Genomic DNA, 25,108 nt, shown 5'->3' with positions numbered 1-25,108 from the left:
TGCAGTGAAATGACTTCTCTGCTTTTTGCCTCTTCAGTTTTGAAACCTTGCCTGTGTTGGGGACCCCACAACCTGCAGGGCTGTGTCCAGCTCTGGGGCCCCAACATAAGGACATGGAGCTGCTGGAGAAGTTCCAGAGGAAACCATGAAGATACTTCCATGGCTGTAGCACCTCTGCACTGGAGACGGGCTGGGAGTTAGCCTGGAGAATGGAAGCTTCCAAGGAGACCTTAGACTCCTCTCCAGTGCCTAAAGGAGCTCCAGGAGAGTTGGAAAGGGACTTTGGTCAGAGGTCTGGAGGTACAGGACAAGGGGGAGTAGCTTCCCACTGCCAGAGGGCAGGGTTAGATGGGATATTGAGAAGGAATTCTTCCCTGTGAGGGAGGTGAGGCCCTGGCAGAGGCTGCCCAGAGAAGCTGTGGCTGCCCCATCCCTGGCAGTGTCCAAGGCCAGTTGGACTTGGAGCAACCTGGGCTAGTGGAATGTGCCCCTGCCCATGGCAGGGGGTGGGACAATATGAGTTTTAAGATCTTTCCCAGCTCAAACCAGTCTGTGATTCCATGAAAACAGGCTCTGCACTGGCTGGTAAATGTTAGGTGGCAATGTCAAACCTTGTCCCCTGCAGCACCTGATCACATCTCAAATGCTTTTGGCAATGCCACCTTATGGTTTTAATTCTTTGGTTCATGTGTAAGGGCTTCCCATGGTGCAGGGTGGCTCTGGGGGCTCTCCTGTCCCCTCACAGCTTCTCCCCAGCAGACCCAGGAGTTGGACCCCACTCCTGGCCCTGGGTTGCTACTTCTATTGAAATGTCATAATGGATGAAGTGACAGCTTCATCTATCTGTGGGTTTTGTAGTAAAGCCCCCAGCACCAACTGGCTTGGGATGGCTGCTGTTATTCCAACACAATGACTGCTCCCCAGCAGAAACCCCCAAAATAATCATTTGAGTGGCAAAGTGTCATTTTCTAGCCCATCCCTGCTGAAAAACCTTTCTTATGGTGGGAGCACCAGGCCAGCAACCTCTGGGAAACTGAGATGACTTCTTCCATCTGTTTAACATGTAAAGGTGCACAGATGCTATTAAGTCTAGCCTGGCCTCTCATCAGGCAGCTCCATCCTTTGCAGGTGTTCTCAGGAATTACAGGGAGAGAAGTGGAAGCTGATATGCAAATTCTGTGGCTGAGCAGGAAGCTCAGAAGGGAAGAAGCATCCTCCCAGCCCTTGCTTGCAGTCCCAGCCGTGCTCTCCTCACTGGGCAGGGGACCTGGCACCGTCACAGGCTCCAGCAGTTAACTGATTCCATTGGAATGGCCTGTAGCAAGAGCTGGAGCAGCCCTGTCTGGGCTTATGAGGGCTCAGGAGCAGTTTTCAAGGTGCCAAGCTGTTTGGCTGATATTACCCACTCTGCTTGGAAGGCGTGATCTGGCCTGCAGACCTCACACCACTGTGCTGGTAATGGACAATAATGAATGAGTCCCTCCATGCCAGGAACACCAAGGCTGGGTAGATGAATTAGCAGCACAGCAGCCTCAATTTTACCTTGGAAAAGGAGCAGCACATCCAAGATGGAAATAGCTACAGGACAGGTCCCCACCTCATTTTAAGTGCAGAAGAGGGTTTCCTGAATGCTTTTCTTCCTGCCTTCAAGAGCTGGGGACCAGATCTGCATTGCCCAGCTGGAAGCCACCTCTCCTGCTCATTCACCACCCACCCCATCCCCTAGGAAGCAAAAGCCTCTCTGCAGGGAATGAGAGCTCCTGACTGTGGAAATGCCAGCATTTAGAGGCTGTAGCTCAGCACCAGAGCACTTGCCTGCCTGCAAAGGCAAAGCCTGATCTCCAGCCCCTGTTCCCTGCCTGCTCTTCTCTTTCCCCCAGGAGTTGCCTTCCACATCCTGCTCACTCCCAGCAGGCAGATGCTGATTCAAACCTGTGCCCTGTGGAGCTGTTTGCTTGGGATTTTCCTCTGCCTTGTGGAAGGCCAGTAGTTCGCCACTTTTTATGAAAGTTCTATCTGTAAGGAACTGTTTAGCAAAATTACAGCTCCCCCCCCCCCCCCGCCCCGCCCTTTTTTCCCCCTCTTTTCTTTGGAAGTGCATTTTCCCTTCTGTCACTGCACATTCCAGCGCTGATGCAGACACATTGCACTGGGCTGGGTAAAGGTGCCCAGACCATGACACCAACGGCATCCTCCTTCTCCTCCCTCTCACTCCTGGGACTGGGAAAGCAAAGGGCAGATACAGGAAGGTGGAGATCCATGCTATGGCCATTATTACCTTTCTGTTCAGAGAAACTTTAATCCTGAGCCATTATTTAAAACAGATTTCATGCTGCACATAAAGATTAACATATTTTGCCTTCCCTTCATGGGCAGTATCAGAACTAAAGCTGCCTTTGTGCAGCAGGGCTCTGCTGCTCTAAGCCATTAATCCTGGAAATGAAGCTCCAAGGGTTTAATCACCTATCAGAGAGCCCCCCCAGGCTGCTGGAGGTATTTTTAGGATTTAGATGTATTAGCTCAAAACTAAAAAAGCCTGATTTATTGATTAATCACAATTCAACTACTGCACCTCACCCTCCTCCTCTGCTGGCTGCACAACACCATGTTTAGCTGGGGGAGCTGTTTCTATTGGCATCCTCCCAGCCTGCATATGAGGATGGAATTTGGGGTGCCAGTCCCTCAGCCTGCCATCTTCAGAGTGAGCTGAAGCCAGCAGTGCCCCATTGCTAGGCTCAGAGTGGTGCTCACTGGGAAAGTATCCAGCTCCCCCTTATCTCAACCAATTTATTCACTTTGCTAAAGCCATTTGTGTACTCTTTCCACTCCAGACAACTTTTATTCTTGTTTTTTAGAGGTGAGGAATGAACTGGAGGGAGCAGCCCAGCTCTGATGTTTGAGGGTGAGCATGGGGAGCCTCAGTGCAGAGCCAGAGGAAAAACCATCTGCTATGCCACCAACCTCCTCCACTCCTTTCTTGAGCCACAGCCCAAGAACATGGGAACCAAAAATCCTTTTGGGGACCAGGAAAACCCCTGTCTGAAAAAAACCATCATCAATCCCATAAAACAAAGCATCTGGGGGTTCCCCTTGGTTTTACAAAGTGCCCAGCAGCTTCTGGCATGGGGGGTGTCCAGAGATGTGATCCCTGCCTCAGCTTCCCTCTGCACAAGGGAACAGGGATGTATCCCCTTCCCTGGGGTCTTCCCAGACTATGCAGATGAACCCTGAGGAGCACCAAGCTGCTTCCTGGGGATGAACAGGAGAGCTCAGCACTGCTGAGGGCAATCCCTGCACCCAGCACAACCCTCGTGGCACAACGTTTCACTTTGGCAAGGGGTCCCTGGGTCAGAAATGCCTCCAACTTCACTCCAGGGGCAGAAAGGAAAGAGCTCTCACAGCTTGCAGAACAGAGGGTCTGAGGCACTGGTAGCTGTACGTATAGATCATATATTTGTGTGTGTAACTCTGCACACAGAGCTGCATCCTTACACACCAGCACAGGTAAATACTTCTAGATAGTGACCTCTTCAGATTAAAGTCCAAGGCACTTTTTACAGTGAACAGGTTAAAGCCATAGTTTAAAACATGCCTGTTTCTGGGTACAGCTCGGGTTTATGGCAATGCTGTGGGGATGGGCTGTTGTCATATGTGCCAGCCCCCATTCCTGTCCTCCAGCTGAGAGACCGGCCCTGAAGGAGGAAGGTAAAGCCCAGGACTGGATCCTGACCACAGAGACATGCAAGCAGCTCCCACTGAAAGGTGCATGGGCAGTGCTGAGACCCCAGTGGGGGGAAGAACACTTTGGGTGGAAGAAGGACAGAGCTGGGTGCACAGAGCACCAGAGCCCCCAGCCAAGAGCATGCACTGGGCAGGTGGTTCTGGAGCCCTGACTGGTGCCTCATGGGGCTCTGAGGTGGCTCATCCCATAGGGAAATAACTAATGCCATGGAGAAGCTTTTTCTCTCCCTTGCAACATCCCCTTGGATGATGACCTTGGACCCTTTGGATATCTTTTAGGAGAGGGCTTGGAGTTAGGTGAGAAGAGGCTCAGAGCAGTACAGAACCTGGCAGCAGAATCTTCCCAAACTGCTGAGCAATCACCACCATTGCCCCCCACCAAACATACCTGGTAGCCAAGGCACAGGACTCTGGGCTACCTGGGAGATGCTGGGCAGGAGAAGCCCAAGGCAGAGTGGTGCAGAGGACCAGGAATCCTCTGGCAGCCCCAGACCTAGCTGGCAGCAGCAGAGGCTCAGCCCTGGCCTCTCAGAAGAACCAGCCTCTTTCCTCTATCAGAGCTGGTTTCTGCAGGGAGATTTCAGGTCTGGAGTCCAGCAAGGAGCATCCAGATCTCATAGCAGCTCATTGCTGTTGGGATTTGCTGGGTTGGACTGGCCTGGAAGGGTGAGACCAGCACAGCTCTACAGTGACAGCATGGCAGTGACTGCAGCTCTGATCAAGAAGGGCCAATGCAGGGACTTATAGACTTTCTCTGGACAAAAGCAGCAGGAATTGGTTCCATAGGTGCTGCTCATTCCCAGACATGTCATGCTCTGTGAAGACTGGCCAGGACAAAGTGTGGCTGCCAAAGAGCAGTTTAAGACTTATGATCCAGTAGGGATCAGGTCCAGCAGCTCAGGGGCTAGAGGTAAGGAAGTGATGCTCTCTGAGGCTCAAGGAGTCCATGGGATCATGGAATCACAGAATAGTTTGGATTGGAAGGGACTTAAAGCTCATCTCATTCCCCGTGCCATGTGCTGAGACACCTTCCACTAGACCAGGTTGCTCCAAGCCCCATCTAACCTGGGCTTGAACACTTCCAGATATGGGGCAGACACAACTCTGGGCAGCTTGTTCCCAGCTGGAAGGCTGAGACAAAACAGTCCCTGCAACCTTTTCTCATTTCTCTTTCATGCTCAGGGTTTTGTCCTCCTATGCCATCATATCCTGAGGTTGAGCAAAAGCTGCAGCTCCCCAGGGCAGGGTGTGAAATGTGAACTGGACATGTCCCAGTCTCTTCTCCCAAGTAACAAGTGAAAGGACAAGAGAAAATGCCTGCAAGTTGTGCCAGGGGATATTTAGGTTGGATATTGGGAAAATTTCTTGTGTGTAACTGTGGTCAGGCTCTGGTACAGGCTGCCCAGGGCAGTAGTGGAGTCCCCATCCCTGAAGGAATTTAGAAGATTTGTGTATGTGGCACTTGGGCACGTGGGTTAGTGGTGGGCTTGGTGGTGGTGGTGGGTTAACAGTTAGGCTTGATGTTCTTAGAGGACTTTTCCAACCTTAACAATTCCATAATTCTATGAAAATGTGCTCTGAAGCACTGCTTTCTCAAGAGCCTCTGTCCTGGAGGAAAAAGGGAACTTTGACTCTTGCAGAGCTTGTGCCCAGGGAGCAGAGTCCCTCCTTCTGCTGGAGGAGACAGCCTGGGGGAAATGGCTTTCCAGAACCTGGGAAAAAAGGGGAGCCTGACCTTTCTGTAGGGAGAAGCAAAGCCCTGGTGCCATTGGGCTACAGACAGATCCAGACCTGCTAGAGGTCAGCTTCCAAGTACTGGAAATGAGTACAAGGGGGATAAAGGATAACTCGGATTCTGCACCTCTCCCTGTCCCCCATCCTCACTGGCAGTAGTAGCTGTACTCAGAAACAGACATTTTTGGCAGCAGCCTGGTGTTGCTGCCTGCTAACAACCGTGTTGGGTACAAAACCATAATTGAAAGTTACCATAACCATCATAATATAGCAATATATTTCATAGTTAAAATAAACTATTATGCTTTTCCCCTATAATTAAAAAAGAAGCGAGCAGTACAGAGGCAAGATGCAAACCCAGGTCAAAGCTCCTTAAGTCTGGACAGAAACATCCATGAGTTTGCAGAGAGATGGTGGAATTTTTCTGGTATTTCTAGGATAGTTCCTTGCAGGCGGAGCAGGAAGGAGAGTTGTGGAGCAAAAAATGCCCCCAAGACTGTGCCAAAAATGGGACTGGCTGGGTCAGGTGGGTCCTGGAGGTGCATTGGCCCCATTGGACTGTAGGATCAGATGCTTCCCAGCTTGCAGGAGGTCGGCATCTCTGCGCTTTTCCTCTTGTGCTGTTCTTCCACCTTGGTTGCTGATCTCAGCTCTTCTCTCTGTTTATCCTGATGTCCCTTAGGGTACCCAAAGTGATCATCTCAGGTGTGTGGACTGGACTGGACTGGCTGGGGAGCTTACCAGGGCTGTACCAGCCAAGGCTGCTGGTGACCAAGAGCTGCCATCAGGGAGCAGCTCTGGCTGGGCACGGCGGGCTGGGCTGCCCTGCCCTGGGGGCTCCTCACCATGCCTGCCCCCACTGTGGCCTCAGGGGGGCTCTGGACTCATGGCAGCAGGGCTGGAGGGGGGGGTGGTCTCGGTGCTGGCCACGGTGGGGTCCGGTGCTGGGAGCAATGGATCAGGGCTAGTGGTACCAGTGCTGAAGAACTGGCAGGGGGGTGGGTGAAGGGGTGGGATATGGGCTTTGGGGATTGGAATGCGCATTCAGGGGTGTGGAATGGGGGGTGCAGGGGTGGGATAGCGGTGTGGGGGTGTGTGGGATGGAGGGTGTAAGGTGCAGGGCATAGGGTGCAGACTCTGGGCTGCCAGGTCCCAGGCAGAAGGGTTGTTGCACTGCAGGTTGTGCAGAGATGAGGCCAGGGGAGGAAGGTTGTGGGGTGCACAGGGATCCACTGCCCCAGCCCTGTTGAAATCCCACTGCAACAGCAGCTGCTCTGCCCCAGAACAAGGGTCTCTAGCTCCAGCTGCAATCCCAATACTCTCACTGTGGTTCCTACCACCTCCAGCCTTGGGGCCTGGAGCTGGCATCACCTGCTCTTGTCCCACTTGGTTGGATTTCCCAGACTTGATCGTGTGCTGGCAGGGAGGTTCCTGGGTTCCTGCTGACAATATTGATCTTTAAGAATCAATACTTTCTCTGGCTCTCTGATGCCCCAGGACACATCTTCACACCTCATCCCATGCACAGCACCATTCCATGGGCAGTGTGCTCCTATCTGAAGCCCAAAAAGCATTTTTCTCCACCAGCTGCCTGCAGGCTAGGGAAAATGCTGCATTTCAGGCTCTTTCTCAGCATTTCTAACATATTCTCCATTGCTATGCTGAGAACCTCCTGAGAGAGATCAGCAGGAGCTTCTGCTGGGCAAGATGGACAGGGGGGCACCCACAGGCATACAGGGAGCAGCAGCTGGGCTGAGAATAGATCATGGGGGGCTTCCAAGGCAGCAGCGAATCCCTAGCCATCTGTGGGGTATCAATTATACTAATTACAAGAGCTTGGAAGAGCAGCTCTTTCCCAGAAGCCAGGCATCTCCCACTGGCCAAGGACCAGCAGCAATGGGCACGTGCCTGCCTGAAGGCAACGGGGATGACTGTATTTGTCCCCTGCTACCAACACCTCTGCAGCAAGGATCTCATTTTGCAGTACTCATTTGGCAGCCTTCTTCCTCCTCCTCCTAGGGCCAGCATGGGGGCAGTACTCCTCACTAACTACTGTTTATTTTCTATGTAACTCCAGCTGCAGGACACAGGGAGTGAAACCACCTCACACCACTGGCAGCAAGGAAATTCTTCGGCATTGGAGGTGTGTAGGGGTGGTGGTGCAGGAGGGTGGTGGGTCTCTACCCTACGTGTGCACAAATCCAGCATTATTTATGGAAGGGAAAAAGTTACAAAGGAGAGCATTACAGGCTGAGTATACCTGGAGTAACACAGTGACTGATTACAATTACTGACACTGCTGGGTGAGGCGTAATTAATATTGCAGAGTAATTACATGGTTACTTCATCTGTTTAAAAATATATAAATATTCTCTGCTGAGTTTTCATGGAAAGCAGCAAACACCAACCCCAAAGTCAGAGCCTGGCATGGCTCCATGCAAGGATCCAGGAAAGCCAGAAGATGATACTGGGGGAAAACTGAGGAGGAAAAAGGGAGAAATGGTGAAAGCAAAACAGAAAGTGGCTGGTTCCAGAAGCAGCCAGGTGATGCCAAGGGTACCTCAGGAAGCTGAACACCAGCAAAAAAGTATAATGGAGTCTGAGGTGCTGTACTTTGGCAGGCATGGGCAGCAGTGCCTCTGCCAAGACAGTGCCAGAGAGTGCTGCTGCCCTCCACCAAACCCAGCAGAAGTGGCATGAAGGCGATGGACTTTGTTTTAAACAGATGAAGCACCTGCCCCTGCTACCACATCACTTGCCAGTGAGCTCCTGCTTGATCCTGGTGGACTTGACATTGCCAACTGGGCTCAAACATGGATGTTCCCAGCACAAGTGGAGACAGTTGGAGCTGATGGGATGTTCATCCAGCACTTCTGGGACTGATGCAAAGAGCCCACTGGCTTTGCAAAATGCTGGGAGGCTCCCAGCAGGCAGTGATGTGAGCACCTGGAGACCCCCTCAGTGCCCGAGCTGGCCTGCCAGCCCCATCACTGGCCACCAACACAGTGGCTGGGGGCAGCCCTGCGTGGCCCTGCACGCTGTAGGCACTGCTTTCCTGGCTCTGGCATGTGTCTCCAGGCAGAATATGACACTAAGGACCAGAAAGAAGAAGTGTCCATTGTTCTTCTCTGGGTAGAAAACACTCACAGCTCCAGAGAACTCCACAGGAAGGTTACAGTCAGACATTGTCAACCAGCTGTCAGTGAGAGGGCTGTCCTGTGGGTCCTGGCAAGGAGATGGAATAGAGCATAGGCAGCGTCAGCCAGAGCCTGCATAACGAATCTCCCCACGCTGGCATCTGCCTGGCGAGGTTTGGCAATTGAGAGAGGGGCAGGGGGCCAGGGGGGTGCCCCAGGGAGAAAAAACTCTCCCTCCGGTGTCTCCGTTGCTTCAGTGCTTCTGACTTGGTGTTTTGTTTTGTTTTGTTTTGTTTTCAAATGTGAAGACCTGAGATTGAGCGTGGGTTTTCCGTCTGCCACCGGACGCCATGGCACAGGCTGGCCCAAGGCATCACCTTCTGTCCCCTTCCTTCACCACGTGTAGAGGCACCTGAAGAGGGATGCAATTCCCGATACCAAGGCGTTGGCAAAGCTCCGAGCATTGCTCGGCACTGCTGGTCCCACTGGCTCCAGCTGAAGGGTCCTGCAGCGGTTCAAGGACCAGAGGAAAGTTCACAGAGACCTCATGATCTGTGTGGAAATGCTTCCCCTGTCCACAGCGGGGCTGAGGGGCTGTGTTTTAGCAGCTGCTTGAGCTTGTGTAAGGGGTGGGAAAGGAGGTGGAGCTGACCCCAATGGGGCTCTCAGAGAGAGGTGTCTGGGGGGTGCCCACGGGCACACCAACCCCCCGGGCCTCCAGGACAGCGGTGAGCAGGCGCTGCTGCTGCTGGCGCAGCATGTCAGCCATCAGCAGGGGCAGGGAGTTGAAGCTGGCACTGAGCTGCTCCAGCTTGGATTCCAGGCCACTGATCTGCTTTTCCAGGTCCTCACTGCGGTCATTTAGCTCTGTGATGAGGTCGTACATCACGTTCTGCATCTGGGGAGGGGACACAGGGGATAGTGGCGGGGTTAGTACTATGGCTGGAGGGGTTAGTGCCACACTGCTGCTAGCAGAGCTCACCCCTTTACCCCTTTCTGCCCTGAGAGCTGCCCCATCTCAGCCCTCCCCAGGTTCTCCAAGGGTTCTGCCACTGCAGTTTGGCTCATCCCTGGCCATCAAAGTGAGGAAACTCTGCTGGCCCTGTGCTGCTGAGGAGTGGTATCCCTTGCAAAAAGGGTTGCAGGGAACCTCTGGCTCATGAATGTGTATCTCCTGCTTTGCAAGGGCAGCCATCCCACAGCAGCTATTCCTTGCTGACATTTACTGAGTCGGAGCATTTTGCGGTCAGCCAAGTCTGCTTTAGTTATTCCGAGTGAAGAGAAACACTCAGTCTGGCCAAGCCACAGGGTTCCTGTGGGACTTGCCTTTGAGAGGTCGACAAGGGTGTTGGCTTGGTCACTCAGCTTCCTCTGCTCCATCTTCACGCTCCGTAACCTAGGGAGAAGGAAAGAGCACATGGCTGTACTCCCGCCCTTCTTTCCAACTGCATCTGGAGACCTGCCTGCATTTTGGGCAATGGAAAACTGTCCCCACACCCCTGCCAGGGACAGGATCCTGGTTTATCTGGAACTCGGTCTGCCCCCAGCCCACTGCACAGCCTCTTACTGGTGGATGGCTTGTAGGAACTTCCTCTGGTGTTTTCTGACTTTAGCATGGTCGATCTTCTTCAGCAGCTTGGTGTGCTTGTAGATCAGCCACGTTTCCCGCAGGACGTTGGCTGCCGCGTTCTTGATCTGAAAAAGAAGAGTGGCTGCAGGTCACCAACCACGTGGGATGTCAGAGACTCTGCTCTGGCTCTGCCATGAACCAGTGCTGCACATCACCTGCCCCAGCTGGAGCGAGGTGCTCGGCTCTGTACCCGCACGCTCTCTTGGACTGTTCCAGGGGATGCTGCGCACTTCGAGCAGGAGTAAGAGAGGGCAGAGCTGTTGACCCCTGCTACTCCCACATCCCAGTCCTGGCTCTTTGCCCACATACAAAGTTGTACCATAAGCCTCGAGAAAAAAAATCCCAAAGTTTTTTCTCCACCAGCTGCCTGCAGGCTAGGGAAAATGCTGCATTTCAGGCTCTTTCTCAGAATTTTTAACATATTCTCCATTGCTATGCTGGGAACCTCCTGAGAGAGATCAGCAGGAGCTTCTGCTGGGCAAGATGGACAGGGGGGCACCCATCTGTGAATCCTGGCAGGTCCCGGACCAGCAGGTCCCAGTTGTGCTGCCGGCACTGGGACGTGACTTCCGCAGGCTCTTCAGCTGAACCGCAGCTCAGCCGCTCACACCAGGAGCAATTGGCTGCTCTCTGCCTGGCATGGAGCCTGCAGATCCCTATCAATGGCCAGTGCAGAGGGGCTCACCAGCTGTTTTGCTTTCCCAGCCTGGTGACACCAAGGTCCTGACTATTCCTGGGGTGTCAGAGCTTTGTCTGGGGCTCTGGTCTCTGGGGTGAAGTGGGTGCCCTGCTTGCATCCCACCACTGGTTTTCTTTCCAAGGGCTGCACTGATGCTCATTTTGCCACCATCCCCTCTAAAATGTATTCTGTTGTTATATATAACATTATATATGACATTATATGACACACCACTGTTGGCTGGCTGATGCTTTGCCATGATGAGGCTGCCAACACCAGCAACCTCCTGCTGCTCCTACATGCTAGGGATGTAACACCAGTTCTGGTATGACAGTGACCCCATGAACACCCCGCTGCAGGCTCTGAGTCCCTCCTCAGGGGAGCCTCACAGTATGGTTCTTATCTGTGGTGGACACTGAATCACTGAAATCCAGTTGTCTTCCTGACAGCAAGAGGAGTGAGATCATGCTCTGGAAGAGGAGGGAGTATGCTCCCAAAATCACCTCAATCCCTGGAAGAGAGCTGCTGCTCTTTGTCTCAGTGTAACACTTGTGCCTGCGCAATATCCACAGCACTTGGACAACTTTCTCAGCAGTGGGACCTGCAGGACCCACATCCAAAGGTGCCAACACCTTCCTCTCCTGTTGTAGCTTCACTCAGAGATGCTGGCACCTTCTTCCACCGTGGTACCCACAGGATCCAGAGGTGCTGACACCTTGCTCCTGCCACGGTAGCCCAAATCCCCAGCTCCTGGCACACAGCAATGCCCCCACTCCTCCTGTCCCCCGTGGCATCTTACCCGCTTCGTCAGCTGCGTGTCCATCATGAAGTTGTGGACGTGCTTCTCAGCTTTGGTGAGCTCCAGCTTCCTGGCCACCACAGCCACCACCAGTGCTGTACATCCAGCACCCTGTGCAGGGACATCAGTTGGGGAAACAGTTTGTCGCTGTTTTGTAACACCAGCACTCCCACCCTCATCCTTGAAATCTGCTCATTAACTAAAGCTACATGTCTTCCCCATTATCCTAACAAGATTTTACAGAGCCTGGGTGTCCTTGAGTGGCTGATGAAGGGCTCTGTAAGTAATAGGAGAGGCCAGGGCTATTAGCAAGGTCAGCAGTAGAGGAGTGAGGAGCCTGTGCCACTGCAGGCCAGAGATCTGCCCCGTGCCAGAGCCCTGTGGTATGGGGAGCCCTCCACTCCCGAGAGAGGTCTGGGCTGGGAGAGCAGTGGGAAAGCACCAGGCAACACAGGTGAGAGCAGAGAAGGGGCCCCAAATCAGGACCCTTCAAACTGCCACATATCCCAGCTGCACCAGCTGGAAACTCCCTTATCCCAGCAATTAGGGCCAGATGTGTGTGGCAGCCACCACCTCCAGTGCACATCTGTGCCAAGGTGTCCTTTCCAAAGCCTCCCTGCTGTGCTCCTGAGCTCTACTCATTCCAGCTGCATCCCAACCCCCAGTGCTCTGGCAGAGTACTGTCAGCCTGGCAAGCTCTCCTTAAAGAGTCATTAATTAACCTGGTAGCCTGAATCCTTCAGTGTCCTCAAAAGTCCTGCTGCACACTCTGACTGCCACCACCTCTCTCCTCCTGGATGAATGACACTACCCCTGGTGGTGACTGGGGAAGCCCAGCAAAGTCTCCAACCCAGAGGGCGTGGGGGTCCCCATTCCCAGGGGTCGGGGGGCTGTACTGGGGGTGGGGGGACACTGATAGATGGTGTCCCACTTCAAAGTCACCACTGGCTGGGGAAGAGTTTTGGGAGCCTGCAGCACCAGAATGCCCTCGGCTGGGCCAGCAGCTCCTTCTCTGCTGGCAATTGCTGCATCACCCCCATCCACAGGGATTTTCTCCTTGCTTGGCTCCCACTAGCAGCACCAGCCTTGCTGCGTCTGGCCTCACCCAAGACACATCAAAGACTTCCAGGTAATACAGGATGAATTCCTCCTGGTAGAGCCTCCCCAGATGATGGTACTCATGGGGTCTCCCCCAGCTGGGAGGAGGGATGGCTCCATCCCCAGGGCCTGGAGCTGGGGTGGGCAGAGCTGATGACTGGGGTACATCTGTGAAACCTGGGAACACAGGGCCCCCAGCTGCTCCTTCAGCAGCCCTGTCTGGAAAGCCAGGAGATCTCATGGTGGGCTTCTAGGGGCAGGTACTCTGGAGGCACTGGAGAATGGTGACCTTTCGGCTAAGAAGGAAGGGAACCCATGGCAGGTGAGCAATGGAAGCCAGATGGTGTGGACCAGGATAGCCAAAGGATGCTCAGATGCCCTTCTGCTCCCTGACTCCACCAAGGCCCTCTACCCTTACTGAATGTGGGTCCAAATCCACCCCAAGTTCATCAGCTGAGACAACTCTATCAACTTCCAGGCTATGACACCTCAGAGCTGAAGTCATTAGGCTTGTACATTGACAAAACAGCTGAGAAACAGGCCCTGGTAAATTCCAGTGGCCCCTGCTCTGCAATGGAGACAGGCAGAGCCCACAGAATGGAGACCAGCTTGGCATGACCCTTACCATGATGCCGGTGAGCAGGCAGACTCCCTTCCCACAGTAGGTGTGTGGGACCATGTCCCCATAGCCAATGGAGAGGAAGGTGATGGAGATGAGCCACATAGCACCCAGGAAGTTGCTGGTTACATCCTGCTGGTCATGGTACCTGCCAAGGAGACAGGGACATCAGTGTCACAGCAGGGGACAGGGATGGATGGAGCAGAAATGGGGGTAACTGGCACAGTGGCTCCCCCAACACAGGCTGTGCTGGGGGACAGGATTAACAACACAGTAGGATGTGCCATAGTAGCAGTGGTTGTGCAATTTCTGGCTCTAGAAAACCCACATGGACAACATGAGAGCAAAAACTCGGTGGGAAAGGGCTTCTGCTTTCAGTCAGACCTGTCACCACATCCCAGTCCTGTTGTGTGTCCCTGGTGTCATGTGGTGCTGTAGTGAGAATTGGCTGATGGGATAAAGAGCTGTGGCTCTGCAAAGGCCCTGACGACAGCAGCTCACCCTTGGCATCCCCCCTACATCCCACTGATGCTGCAGCCCGGGCTGTGGCACTCCAGAAGGCAGAGCTGCCAGCTGAACTGCTGGGGATGGGTCCTGCCGAGCCTCTGGCACAGGCTTGCCTTTCAGGAACAGAGGAACAGCTCACACACTCGAGACACAGCACATGTGGAGTGGCTGCAGCTTTGGGAATGCTGCAGATTTTCCAGGTCCTTGCTGGGGATGTGAGGTCAATGACCACTCTGGCTGTCCCAGACACTGGCTATGGCTCTTGCAGCCAACACGCAGCCAGGGGCCCCAGCTGCCTCCAGCTCCCCAGGGCTGGGCAGGCACAGCCAAGCCAGGCAGGTACCATTCCCAGGGATGTAGTGCTGACTCCTGGCAGCTGAGCAGGGCCTGGCCCTGGCTGCAGCAGGACTCAGCCCTAAGCTGGCAGGGGCAGGCAGTGCCTTTACCCCACTATGAACAGGATGGTTGTTCTCCTGCCTCCCTGGCAGGCTTCTCCCAGCCTCTTCACAGGATCTGGAGAGGGAAAACAGATGGAGCTTTTGGCAATCCCAGCTCCAAGATCATCACTCGCAGAGCAGTTGGGTTTTCTCCTCTTCTGAAATGTTTTTCTCTCAGCTGGAGACTCGAATGAGGTCCTGGTGCAGGAGAAAGCACCTTGAGCCATGGTGAGGCTCACTCTGAGCAGGGTTGGCCAGGGCAGCTAGAGCCCATAACCGCAGTGGCACTCCCCAAAATTCCAGTGCCTGCAGTGGGGCACACACAATTGTCCCATCCAGTGTCTTGTCCTGAGGAGAGCTGAGCCCACCTCATCCCACGGGGTGGAATGTCCTGAGGGCACAACCCCAAGAGTGTCATGCTGGACCGGGGGTTACAGGCTGGCTGGACAGAGGGACCTTTTCTCCTCTGGGTAGCACTTTGAGCAAGAATTGATAAACCAGAGGGGTCGGCCGTGCCACTGCTGGTGTGAGCAGAAAGAGGGGCCACCTGCTCACACCGAGGCTTGCTGCAATCACTCAGACACCAGCACCGTTTTCTGCCATCCCCTTATCTGCCACGGCCACCCTCACCTCTGGGGCAGCCGTGAGCATCACCCTAGAGCCGTGCGCTGCGTGCGGCAGCACCGCCTCGGCCGCACCAACCCCAGGGCTCCGGGCAGCCCCGGCCGGCGCTCGGGCACACGTGCGGGCACACGTGTGCGCCGTCGGGCCGGGCCGGGCGGGCAGCGCTGGCGGCGGCGCAGCCCCGCGGGCGGCGGAGCGGCGGCCGGGGAGCGGGCGAGGTTGCTAAGCAGCGACTCCGCTGCCTGCGAGAGGTGCGGCCCCGCGGCACACGGGAGCATGCTGCTGCTGCCCCCACAGCCACTGAGAGCACAGCTCGGTGCCAAGAGAACGCTGTTGCCTTGTGATTTCAGGGTTTAGCCCAGAACCTCGGATCCCTCCCTGATAATTCCCACACAGGTGTGTCAGTCACCTCTCCTTACCCCTTCCTTGCCCCCTGCCGAGCACTGTCTGTCAGTTCTGGAATTCCAGAAGGGCATCGAGTGATTGGCAGATTAAAAGGATGTCCTCTACCCCTGGGGGGGGGCATTGGGCCATCCAGGTGTCCTTCGTCCCTTGAGACCTGCTCTCCTGTACTTGGTTGGTGGCTCCCTAGCCCTTCCCTCCCCCTCTCCCCGGGGTTAAAAGGAACAGCACCCACGCAGTCGGGGAGTTCTGTTGGAGCTGTTGCTGGATTCAGAATAAAGCTCTGCATCCAAACCCTCCATCAGAACCGACTTGTTTCCCTCCCCATCCCCCTAAAGCTTCTCCACAGAGGGAAACCTGAGGAGCGGCCCCTCCACGGGGGAAGCTCCATCCCACCACCTGAGCTCCTGCATGCCTGGACTTGTCTCCACGTGCCCAGCTGCAGCTTCCATCTGGCCAAAAGTGTCCCTGGGGTGAAACACCACAGTTGCCACTTTTTTGGTTCAGCACCAAGGGCCAGACAAGCTCAGGCATGTCCCGTCTGGCTAGACTGGTAATTATTCCAATAAGACGTGGCAGCCCAGCCCCAGAAGCCGCCCTGGAGACGCACCACCACCTCTGAACTGCCTGGGCCCAGTGGGTGCTGCTTGGGAATGGTCCTGCAAACAGCAGCAAACTGTTTCCCAGTGCCAGTGGACAGTGTGGACAGGGGGACACCTTGTAGGTGCTGTGTGACTCCCAGGGCTGGTGCATCCACCAGGGATGTGGCATCCCTCACACACAGAGCGTGTCCCAAGGGTTCTGCATTCCCCCAGTCCTGCATCCCCCAGGACTGACGCATCTCCAGCCCACCTGGGTTCTCTTCTGCCTCTCTGTACATTGAGGGAGGCGATGGCAGCTGCGGTGCCAATGATCTGCAGTGCCTCGTCTGCATAATTGCTGGGGATTTTTGTTCCTAATAGTTCTTCATTGCATCTTCCAGCCTGAGCCTTGCCAGGTGTTGGATTACCCTCCTGCGTGTGTCCTGGGTGCCTGTCCACCTGCTCCCTGCTCAGGAGGCATAAACCACAATTTCTCAAACACAATTAGGCAGTGCCTGAGCATCCAGCTCATAAGGAGAGCATCATTAAGGGAGGCAGGAAGGCAAATGCAGTCAGTAAAAGCTCATAAAATCTCAGTGTGCCATCCCACGCCACTGCCACAGCACTTACAGCTGCCCTAATGCCCTTTTGCAGCGTGACCAGAGCAACGGGTCCCACCCTGAGGAGAAGGGAGGGTGGCCTTCCTCTCACTTTGAAAGCAATCTAGAACCAACCTGGGTGTCCCAGGTAACCGTGGGGTGCCAGTTGCTGTGATCCTTCTCATCTTAGTTCCAAGGATGACACAAAGCTGCCACAACAGGGCAGCTTGTGGAGGACCTGCCCTCCCTTCCCCAGGTGCTGCTGGCAGCTTGCACTGTGGCTGTGGAGAAAACCTTCTGGCACAGCACTGGGATGCCACCACCACAGCCCCCTGGTTCCCTCAGTAGACAAAGAGTGGTGGCAGGTCCCCGAGAGATGGAGGTGCAGTGATACCCACCAGGCTGGTCTCCACAGCAACCCCGGTGCTGAGCACACTGATGCTGGCATGATGCCATCAAGCTGTGGGTATGTCACCACAGTGTTGTCATGGCAGTCAGTTGCAGCGATGCTAGAGCCTGAGCCAGGCCCTGTCACTTCCCATCAGCACCTTTGGGCCCTCCCCATACACAGCCCCCAGCTCCCACCACTCTCCTTGTCCCCCACCCGTGCTTCTGGGGCTTCTGGCACCACCCATGTCCTCTTGCACAAGGACCCTGCCTGGCTTAGGCACTGGCTATGAGGACAGGGCTGACCCTGCTCTGCTTCCTGCCTCTGCAATTTATCATCTGTAACAGCAGGGCTCAGTGCAGGGAACCACTGAGGCCCCAACACCCCTCCTCCAGGGTGTTAGGACATCACATCTTCATTGAGAATTCCAAACTGCCATGAATCCCAAACCACAAACTGCTAAGCTTCCAGAGCCACTGCACATCATCATGCATTCCTGAACTGCTGCACATCCTGAACCGCTGCACATCCTGAACTGCTGCACATCCTGAACCGTGGAGTTTTCCAAACCTCCACACATCCCAAACTGCTGCTCATCATGCTTGTGTCCTGAACTACTGAGCATCCCAAACCACCCTGCATCCCAAACCTCCATGCATCCTGAACCTCTGTGCATCCTTAACAGCTGAGCATCCCAAACCACCAGGCATCCCAAGCACTGAGCATCCTGAGCTGCCACAAACCCCTCACCCCAGCTCATTCCAAACACCGTGAATCCCAGAGCACCACACACCCCAACCCCCCTCACCTCTCACACACGCGGACTGTCCATGCAGCGATGATCCAGAGGGAAATGCTGAAGACCAACAGCACTGTCCCAGGGCAGATGGTCATGAGTGTCTTCATGACGAAGCGGGTGTTGAAGTTGATCTTGTTGAGTGCCCCGATGCTGCGCGAGGAGGCGTCGGTGAAGAGCTTGCTGTGCAGCAGCATCACCCGAGCAATCAGGTAGAGGCGCAGGAACATGGGGATAGACAGGATGATGTCCACGTCAGCCTCTGCCCGAGATGGTGTGTAGGAGAAAGCCAGGCGAGCTGTCCAGAAAAATTTGTACTCCCCAGGGATGGGGTGTATGGCACAAACCAGCATCTCTAGGCTGATGTAGAGGATGCGCTCGTACGTCATCGCTATCCGCCAGTCGTCAGCTCCATTGTCGATCACAAAGAGCTGCCAGGATGCAAAACCACGCGGTCACCAGTGGCCCCACAACCTGCCCACTGGCGTCCCCAACCCTCCCTCCACAGGCACTGGGGGTTAGAGCTAAGAGGAGCTGGGTGTGGCTCAGCCAGAAGCACTGGGGATGGATGGAGAAGAAAAACATGGGAATGAGTCACCACCAACCTCTCTGCTGCCCTGCTAGTGTGTGTCAGGGATGGTCACGCTGCAGGGGACACCAAAACTTTAAGGTGCCTGGCCTTGAGCACACACCCAGGCACAGTATGAGGACAGCTCACTCAAAATCTGGCCAGCAGGAGCCCACCTCCCAGAATGTGCCCCTCATCCAGGCCACAGAAATGGGCAAGCCATGGTGCCACAGAGCACCAGCAAGAGTCACCCCAGTCCCTCTGCTCCTGGTGTTGCACTGATTTCACTGACAGTCGTCACACCCTGAGTGCCAGGGCAGTATCTGGGCAGTGAACACCACAGTCAGAGCATCCAGCTGCTGGCGGAGATGGGATTCAGTTGTCATGGCAACTGATGGTTCATCCTGGGTACAGCAGCTTCTCTCCCATCATCAGTGATGGAGTTGGGGTCTCTACAGGAGCTGGGGATATGGAAGCTCAGTTGGCCTCTCTGGGATGCCACCAGAGCCCTGGGAGTCACCCACCCAGGTAACTTGGCAGGGGCGGTCCTGAGGCTGCCATTGGCTTCTCCCTGGTGTGACAGGGACACCCAGCAGGAGGGACATGCTCAGGGCTGCTCTGCAAGCAGCACTTGCCAAAGAAACCACCAGGAAGGGATCCAAGGGGGATGTGGCAGCTGGTGCCGCTGTCCGTGTCCTCAATCCTGCAAGCATGGAGCGATGCTGGCTGGCTCACAGAGCCAGGGCTGGGCAGAGCCTGGGCAGAGGGTGAGAGGCGGGTGGGGAGCAGGGCCCCAGCTGGCCCTGAGCCCAGGAACAGCCCTCCTGCCCCGCCAGAGGCCCCAGTACACCTGTGCCAGCACAGCATGGCATTTGGAGCTCTCCCTGGGGATGGCAAGAGCCACTGGGACTGACTCACGGAGTGGCTGTCCCAGCCACCTCCCTTTCTGTAGGGAAAACTCTGCTCCTTTTAGCTGCTTTGTTTGAGAAATTGTTTACAAAAATGCTCCAAGCTGTCAAGGGAGATCCTCAGGCATTTAGCAAGCTGACAGCCTATTCCTTCCTGGAAAAGGGTGTTAAAATAAACAAATTAGCAAGCGGAAAAGGCAGGAGCCTTTTGACTGTATGATGGGATGTTGCCATAGGCCAGGGAAGGGAAGGAGCAAGATTTGGGCAGGATTCCCCTGAGCCAGCCCCTCTCTGTTCTGTACCTGTAAAGCATCAAAGTGGGTTTCCATGGAAACCTAGTGTGGTTCAGTGGTACCCAAGGGGGCATTTCCCAACACATCCAGCATCACTGGCTCCAGCAGAGGAAGGAACAAGAGCCACCGCATCTCCAGAAAAACAAAGGCCAAGAAAAGCTACCAAGACACCTCATGAGGACTAAAGTTTCACCAATAGCCTGAACAGCTCCAGGCACTCCAAGCACAGGGACAAGGTGTCTCTGCCCCTCCACACCACCTTGACAGGAGCTGGCAGCATTGCCAGCACTGCTCTCCTTCATCTGTTGTGATACCACGTGGTGCTGGCAGAAGATGGCATGTTCTGCCCCAGGCACCAGAGACATCAGTGGGGTGCTGAGTGATGCCTCAGCCCCAGAGAAAATGAGGCACAGGAAGACCTTCAAAGGACTAATTAACACAATTAGTAGCATGATAGAATCACAGACTGTTTTGGATTGAACAGGACCTTAATGCTCATCTCATTCCACACACTTTCATGGGCAGGGACACCTTCCACTATTCCAGGTTTCTCCAAACTCCATTCAGCCTGGCCTTGAAGACTTCCAGTAATGAGGCAGACACAGCTTCTCTGGGCAAGAGAGGAGGAGGGAATCCTGAGGGAAGAGGCCAAAGTCATTGTTTCCCAGAGGCTGGGAGGTCTGACAAGTGCCATGGCCCGGTGAGCACAGTCCCCCACCTTGGCCAAGAGGTACAACAAGTTGATGATTTACAGCTCTGGCAGCCCCATTCAATTTTTCTTGGATTATCAGCAATTTCTTTATAACACTTCATAACACTCTGGGCAATGAGCAGCCAGTACAACTTCGTCTGGAGCAGATCAAGTCAAACTCATCTCATTCCCTGTCTCCCAGGGTAACTGGCCTGGCAGAGCAGCTGGGATCATGGTGAGGTTCAGTCCCCACATGCAGAGGGACAGCAGTGGCACTTTGGCTCTGGTCAAGGCAGGAGAGGTGGGATGACCTGTGTGCTGCCTGGGTGGATGCTGTGTTTGCACAACCCACTGCCAGGAACAACAAGCAGAGGAAGCAGCAAGCACCGAGGGCACAGCTCACCCGGCTGACCCCAACCACCGTCATCCTGGGGTAAATATTATTGCAGCAAGAAGCAGAGCTCTCAAATATTTGCATTGAGTAACTCACCCCCAGACTTGGTCCCCATGGGGGCAGGCTGAGCTGGAGTGGGAACTGAGGCAGGCAGGGAGTGGCATGCTGCTGCCAGCCCCTACATGGCAAAGCCCCTCTGTCCCCCAGCCCCAGGAGGGGCAAGGTGGGATTATGGTGCACTCAGGGCCAGGGGCTTTGACATCCCTTCCCAGGATGCTCCTTCTCCTGCCTGGTGATTCATTCCTCCCAGGCCCTAAGCAGGCTGGCATTGCGCCGAAGCGCAGGGAAGCACAGCCTTCCTGGAACAAACTGGGAGTCCTTTAACTTCCCAGGGAGGAAGAGAGTGTGCAGCCCTGATTAGGAAAGGATTTTGTAGCTTTCCGTGGCACTTTGACTGGCTTGAGCCCTTCCTGGCTGTAGTCTCCCCAAGCCACCAGCATATCTGCCCAGCACCTGGGGCTCAGACAGACCAAGAACTGCCCCCCAAGAACCCTCACTGCCCCTCAAGACTCTGACAAAGAGGAAGGATGCTCCAGGATTGAGCAGGATGTGAGCTCAGGTGCTGTGTCCCACTCAGGTGGTTGGCAAACCCCACAGCCCACCCCAGCAGCCCTCACTAGGCACTGGTGATGCCAGGACCTACCTGCACCTCCCGGGTGTGGTAGGCGATGATGAGGCCCAGCAGGATGACGGTGGAGAGGCTTATAAGGCATTTCAGGGCCAGGGAGAACATGGAGTCCTGCAGGGTAAAAGCAGGGAAGGCATTAAGGGGCACACAGCTGTGGGAGTCTGCTGGCACTGGACTCCACACCCCAAAGGAAATACTGCCCCCCCCCCCCTCGCCTGCTATCCCATCCTCAACAGCACTTCTGCTGCTTCAGCTTCCCCCTAAGCAGCTTGACACAGTACTAAGGGCACCATCAGAGCCATCAGCACCACTGGCACCTCCAGCATCACTGGCACCACTGGTACCACCAGCAAAAACAATTAAAAACTCTTTTTTAATTCTGTTCTGCTGAGTGCAGTTCCCAACCTCCCCTCTGAGATGTGCAACGCCAGTGCCCCGGCCCCATCCAGCCTGAGCCCAGTGTTATGGTATCCACAGAGAAGATCTAACCAGACCCTCCAGCTAATTAGTCTTATGTAAATTAAACCAGCCCCTGATTCCCTGATGGCTGAACTGGCGGGTCCCTGCTGTGAAAAGCAGGATTCACTGTTCCCTTTGGATGCTGTTTAACCCATGTGTGTGCCAGCCACAGTCCAGCCCCACTGATGCTTGGCATTGGCAGCCCCTCACCAAGATGTTATCCCCAAGCCAACCCCCCTTAGCTCCCATCCCACACCTCTGGGCCATCCCCAGCACGCTGAGGCCTGGCACACCCAGCCTGCCAAGGCCCAGCTCGCTCATGGCACCCAACCCTTGGCTCCCCAAGGTGCTGGGCTGGCTCTGGCCTGGCCTGGCTCCCTCTTCCCCGTGCTCCTCATCCCCACAGGCTGTTTGCACGCAGAGAAGGGACTATTTGCTGTGGAGGCGGCACTGCATTGTTAACGACTTGGCTCTGGCTGTGCAATTGTGTGGATATAATGGCTGGTTCTAAGAAAAGTGCTGTGACTAAACACTACTATTAACAGGCAAGCTCCGGGGCAGCACTGTGCCAAGGTGGCTCTGGCCAGACCCTTCTCAGGGGCACAAACCCTGCATGGGGCACCCGCTGCCCCACCTGGCAAGTGTCACAGGGTGTACCAATGCCTCCTGCCTGAGGAGACCTGTCAGGAAGAGCCATTCCTGGATCCCAAACAACATGGGATCTGGGCCAAAGTGGGGAAGGACCTCGGCACCCTGGCACACGTCCTGCTCCACCAGGTGATGGCAGGATGCTTCACTCTGGTGGTGCTGCACAGGTGGTGGGAATCAGCAGTATTGAGAGGCCCTGTCCTGCCCACAGTCAATTCACAGGCAGGGAGCAGGCAAGGCAAACCCTGGCCAGTGTGTCCTTGCTGCCCAGCTCAGCCCCGGCAGCCTGTGGCTGGGAGCACATGGTAGCATGGCTGGGCTGTGGGGCAGAGCTGGAGCTGCGCTGACTGCACCCCATCTGCACCATGGCAGCCAGCCCTGCTCACAGGCACCCCCACACCCGTGGTCACGGCCCTGCTGGTGAGTTCTGGTTTCCCACCGGGGGCTGCTGGGGGTGACTTACACACAGCTGCTGCAAATCTGGTCAAGGGCCTGCAGAGGCCGGAGCCAGGGACTGTCCTGCACCCTGTGGCTGTCAGCACAATTGTTTGTGTGACAGCGGGGCCGGGGCAGCATGTCACAGCTGCTGCATGGCAGCAGCGCTGACTCACGGGGTCTTCCCCAGCTGACACAGCAGCTCAGCGTGGTGGGGCCATCGAGCATGGCAGCATTCTGCTGGCAGCTTGGTGAGAATGGACAGTCCCCCTGGCGCCAGGCATGCAGGCACACGGAGCTTGCGAGGGTGGCTGCGGCTCAACAGGTAGCAGATGCAGGTGGGGGATGGTGGTTTGGCTTTGCTCCTGCCAAAGGGGAGTGGGAACCACCAGAAAAAAGCTCTGGCATTGAAGCATCTTTCTTTCTTGGTGAGGATGCTGAGGATGCTAGCTTGGTAACAAGGCATGCCCCTGCCTCAGACAGAGCAATGGAACTGCTGCCCGCAGCCCCCCATGCCCACTGAGCCTGGCAGCCGTGCAAAGATGGGGCTTGGGACCCCCCCAGCCGGGCACCTCGCTGGGGAGACAGCAGGGACTCCCAAACCACAGGACCCCGAGGGACATGGCTCCCCTCCTCCACCTCCTGTGCTCCCGCTGCCCTCCCCCCTGCCCATGGGATCATGGCAGGAAGGGGGGAGCAGCCCCTTCCCACCGCTTCTTCCCCTCCTCGGGCGGCACAGGGACCCCCGCTGGCTGCACCCCAGCTCCCTCGGCAGTGCCGGCCCGCTGACGCCCATGGGTGGTGGTGGGGGTGCCGATGCCTTCCCCTCTCTGGATAAGTATAAATAACATGACAGATGTCTATACAAAGAGTTATTCATATCACTGCCAACCAGCGCAGCCCGGGAGCAGGAGCTGGAAGGGACGTGGGGGGGAGAATTATAAATAAAAGACGCTGTCCTAAAAAAAAAAAAAAAAAAAAAAAAAAAAGCAGGAAAGGAAAGGAAGGGGTGTGGAGGAGGAGGAGGTGGAGGAGGGAGGGGGTGCTTCCCTGCACGGCCGCACGGCCGGGGGCACTGTGCTTCTGAGGAATGCACTGCCATGCCAGCAACAGGCACCACAAAGCTCAGTGGGTCGGTGCCTGCTGCTGCAAGTGCCTGGGGCAGGACTGGACAGAGCAGCCACCAGCACAAAGCCCCTGCACCTCCAGCCGGGTGCTCACCCTGTCCAGCACCTGTGGCTGCGGCATCCACTAAAGCTCAGGGAACATCCTGCCAGCCACCAGCCAGCCTGTCTGACCCTGCTCCACTCCAGATGAGCTCCATATTTATCCCGTGGCATAGATGAGGCGAATGGCTCCACGCTCGCCCCACCAGGCACCATCCGGTGCCACCAGCCCCGCATACACCACCCCGGCCCCGCTGGTACCTTGGAGTAGAGCCCCCAGGAGAGCTCAGTCTCAATGACCATGACGACAATGCCAAACATGCCGAAGATGAGCGCGTAGTCACTGAGGCGCTTCCTCTTCTCGAACAGTGCTCGGCGGTGCCCAAGGCGGTAGCCAATGTTCTGTGCCTTGCGCTTGGGCCCCTTGGCAAAGGTGGTGGGTGCCGGGCGGGCGGCCGGGCGGGTGGGACGGTGGGTGGTGGGCGCGTGGTTGTCCTCGCGTGAGACAACAATTTCAGGGGGTTCACCGGCACCAAAGAGCTGCAGGGGTTGTGCCTCCGGCTCGGCCTCGATGAGGTTCCGTCGGGATGCGCTGAGTCGGCTGAGGGGCTTCATCACCCCCCCGCTGTACTTGCAGGAGCTCATGGCAATCTCGGTGAAGGGGTTGCTGTCCCGCCGGTGAACCAGAGGGCTGGGCTGCCGGTGTTTGCTGCTCGCCACCCCAGAGCCCGCTGGGTGGTCGCCGAGGTTGAGCTGGCTGCCGTGGCGGGAGGAAGGGTGGAGGGCGGCGGGGGCGGCGGGAGGAGGAGGAGGGGCCCGTAACGACCCGGGCGAGGAGTGCAACAGGCTGTGCTGGAGCGGCGGCAGCGCGGAGGGCGGCGGCGGTGACCGTTCATCCCCCGGTAACGGGCAGGGACATCGACCATCCTCCTCCAAGTCCCCCACGCCCGAATCGTGGAGATGCCCCGATGTCTCCATGACGGCGGTACCGGCGCCGCTTTACAGGGCACCGGTTCCGCTTTACTTGCCACCGGCCCCGTTCGCTGGATCATGAATGGGCTCCGTGCTCTCGCCGCTATCGCCGCCG

At 55.8% G+C, this 25,108-nt stretch overlaps 1 protein-coding gene and 1 long non-coding RNA gene across 2 annotated transcripts in view; one reads left to right on the top strand and one right to left on the bottom strand.

Moving 5' to 3' along the window:
- Positions 1 to 11,149, top strand: part of LOC132340424 (uncharacterized) — a 15,717-nt gene extending 4,568 nt beyond the window's left edge. The window contains exons 3-4 of the long non-coding RNA XR_009489860.1: positions 7,553 to 7,618; positions 8,921 to 11,149. This is a non-coding gene — a long non-coding RNA (uncharacterized LOC132340424). The remainder of the gene's footprint in view (positions 1 to 7,552; positions 7,619 to 8,920) is intronic.
- On the bottom strand, positions 3,435 to 25,108 carry KCNN3 (potassium calcium-activated channel subfamily N member 3). The gene is made up of 8 exons (XM_059871444.1): positions 24,283 to 25,108; positions 21,329 to 21,424; positions 17,784 to 18,202; positions 13,444 to 13,585; positions 11,721 to 11,831; positions 10,180 to 10,307; positions 9,939 to 10,008; positions 3,435 to 9,510 (listed from the first exon to the last, which is right to left on the bottom strand). Exons 1-8 carry the CDS (start codon positions 24,997 to 24,999, stop codon positions 9,214 to 9,216), a joined length of 1,980 nt encoding a protein of 659 aa, XP_059727427.1. The 5' UTR covers positions 25,000 to 25,108; the 3' UTR covers positions 3,435 to 9,213.

This window comes from Haemorhous mexicanus, chromosome 31, assembly GCF_027477595.1.
Source record: "Haemorhous mexicanus isolate bHaeMex1 chromosome 31, bHaeMex1.pri, whole genome shotgun sequence".
NCBI classification, from domain to species: Eukaryota; Metazoa; Chordata; class Aves; order Passeriformes; family Fringillidae; genus Haemorhous; species Haemorhous mexicanus.
Note: the sequence above shows the minus strand (reverse complement) of the source record. Positions and strands in the feature narration are given on the sequence as shown.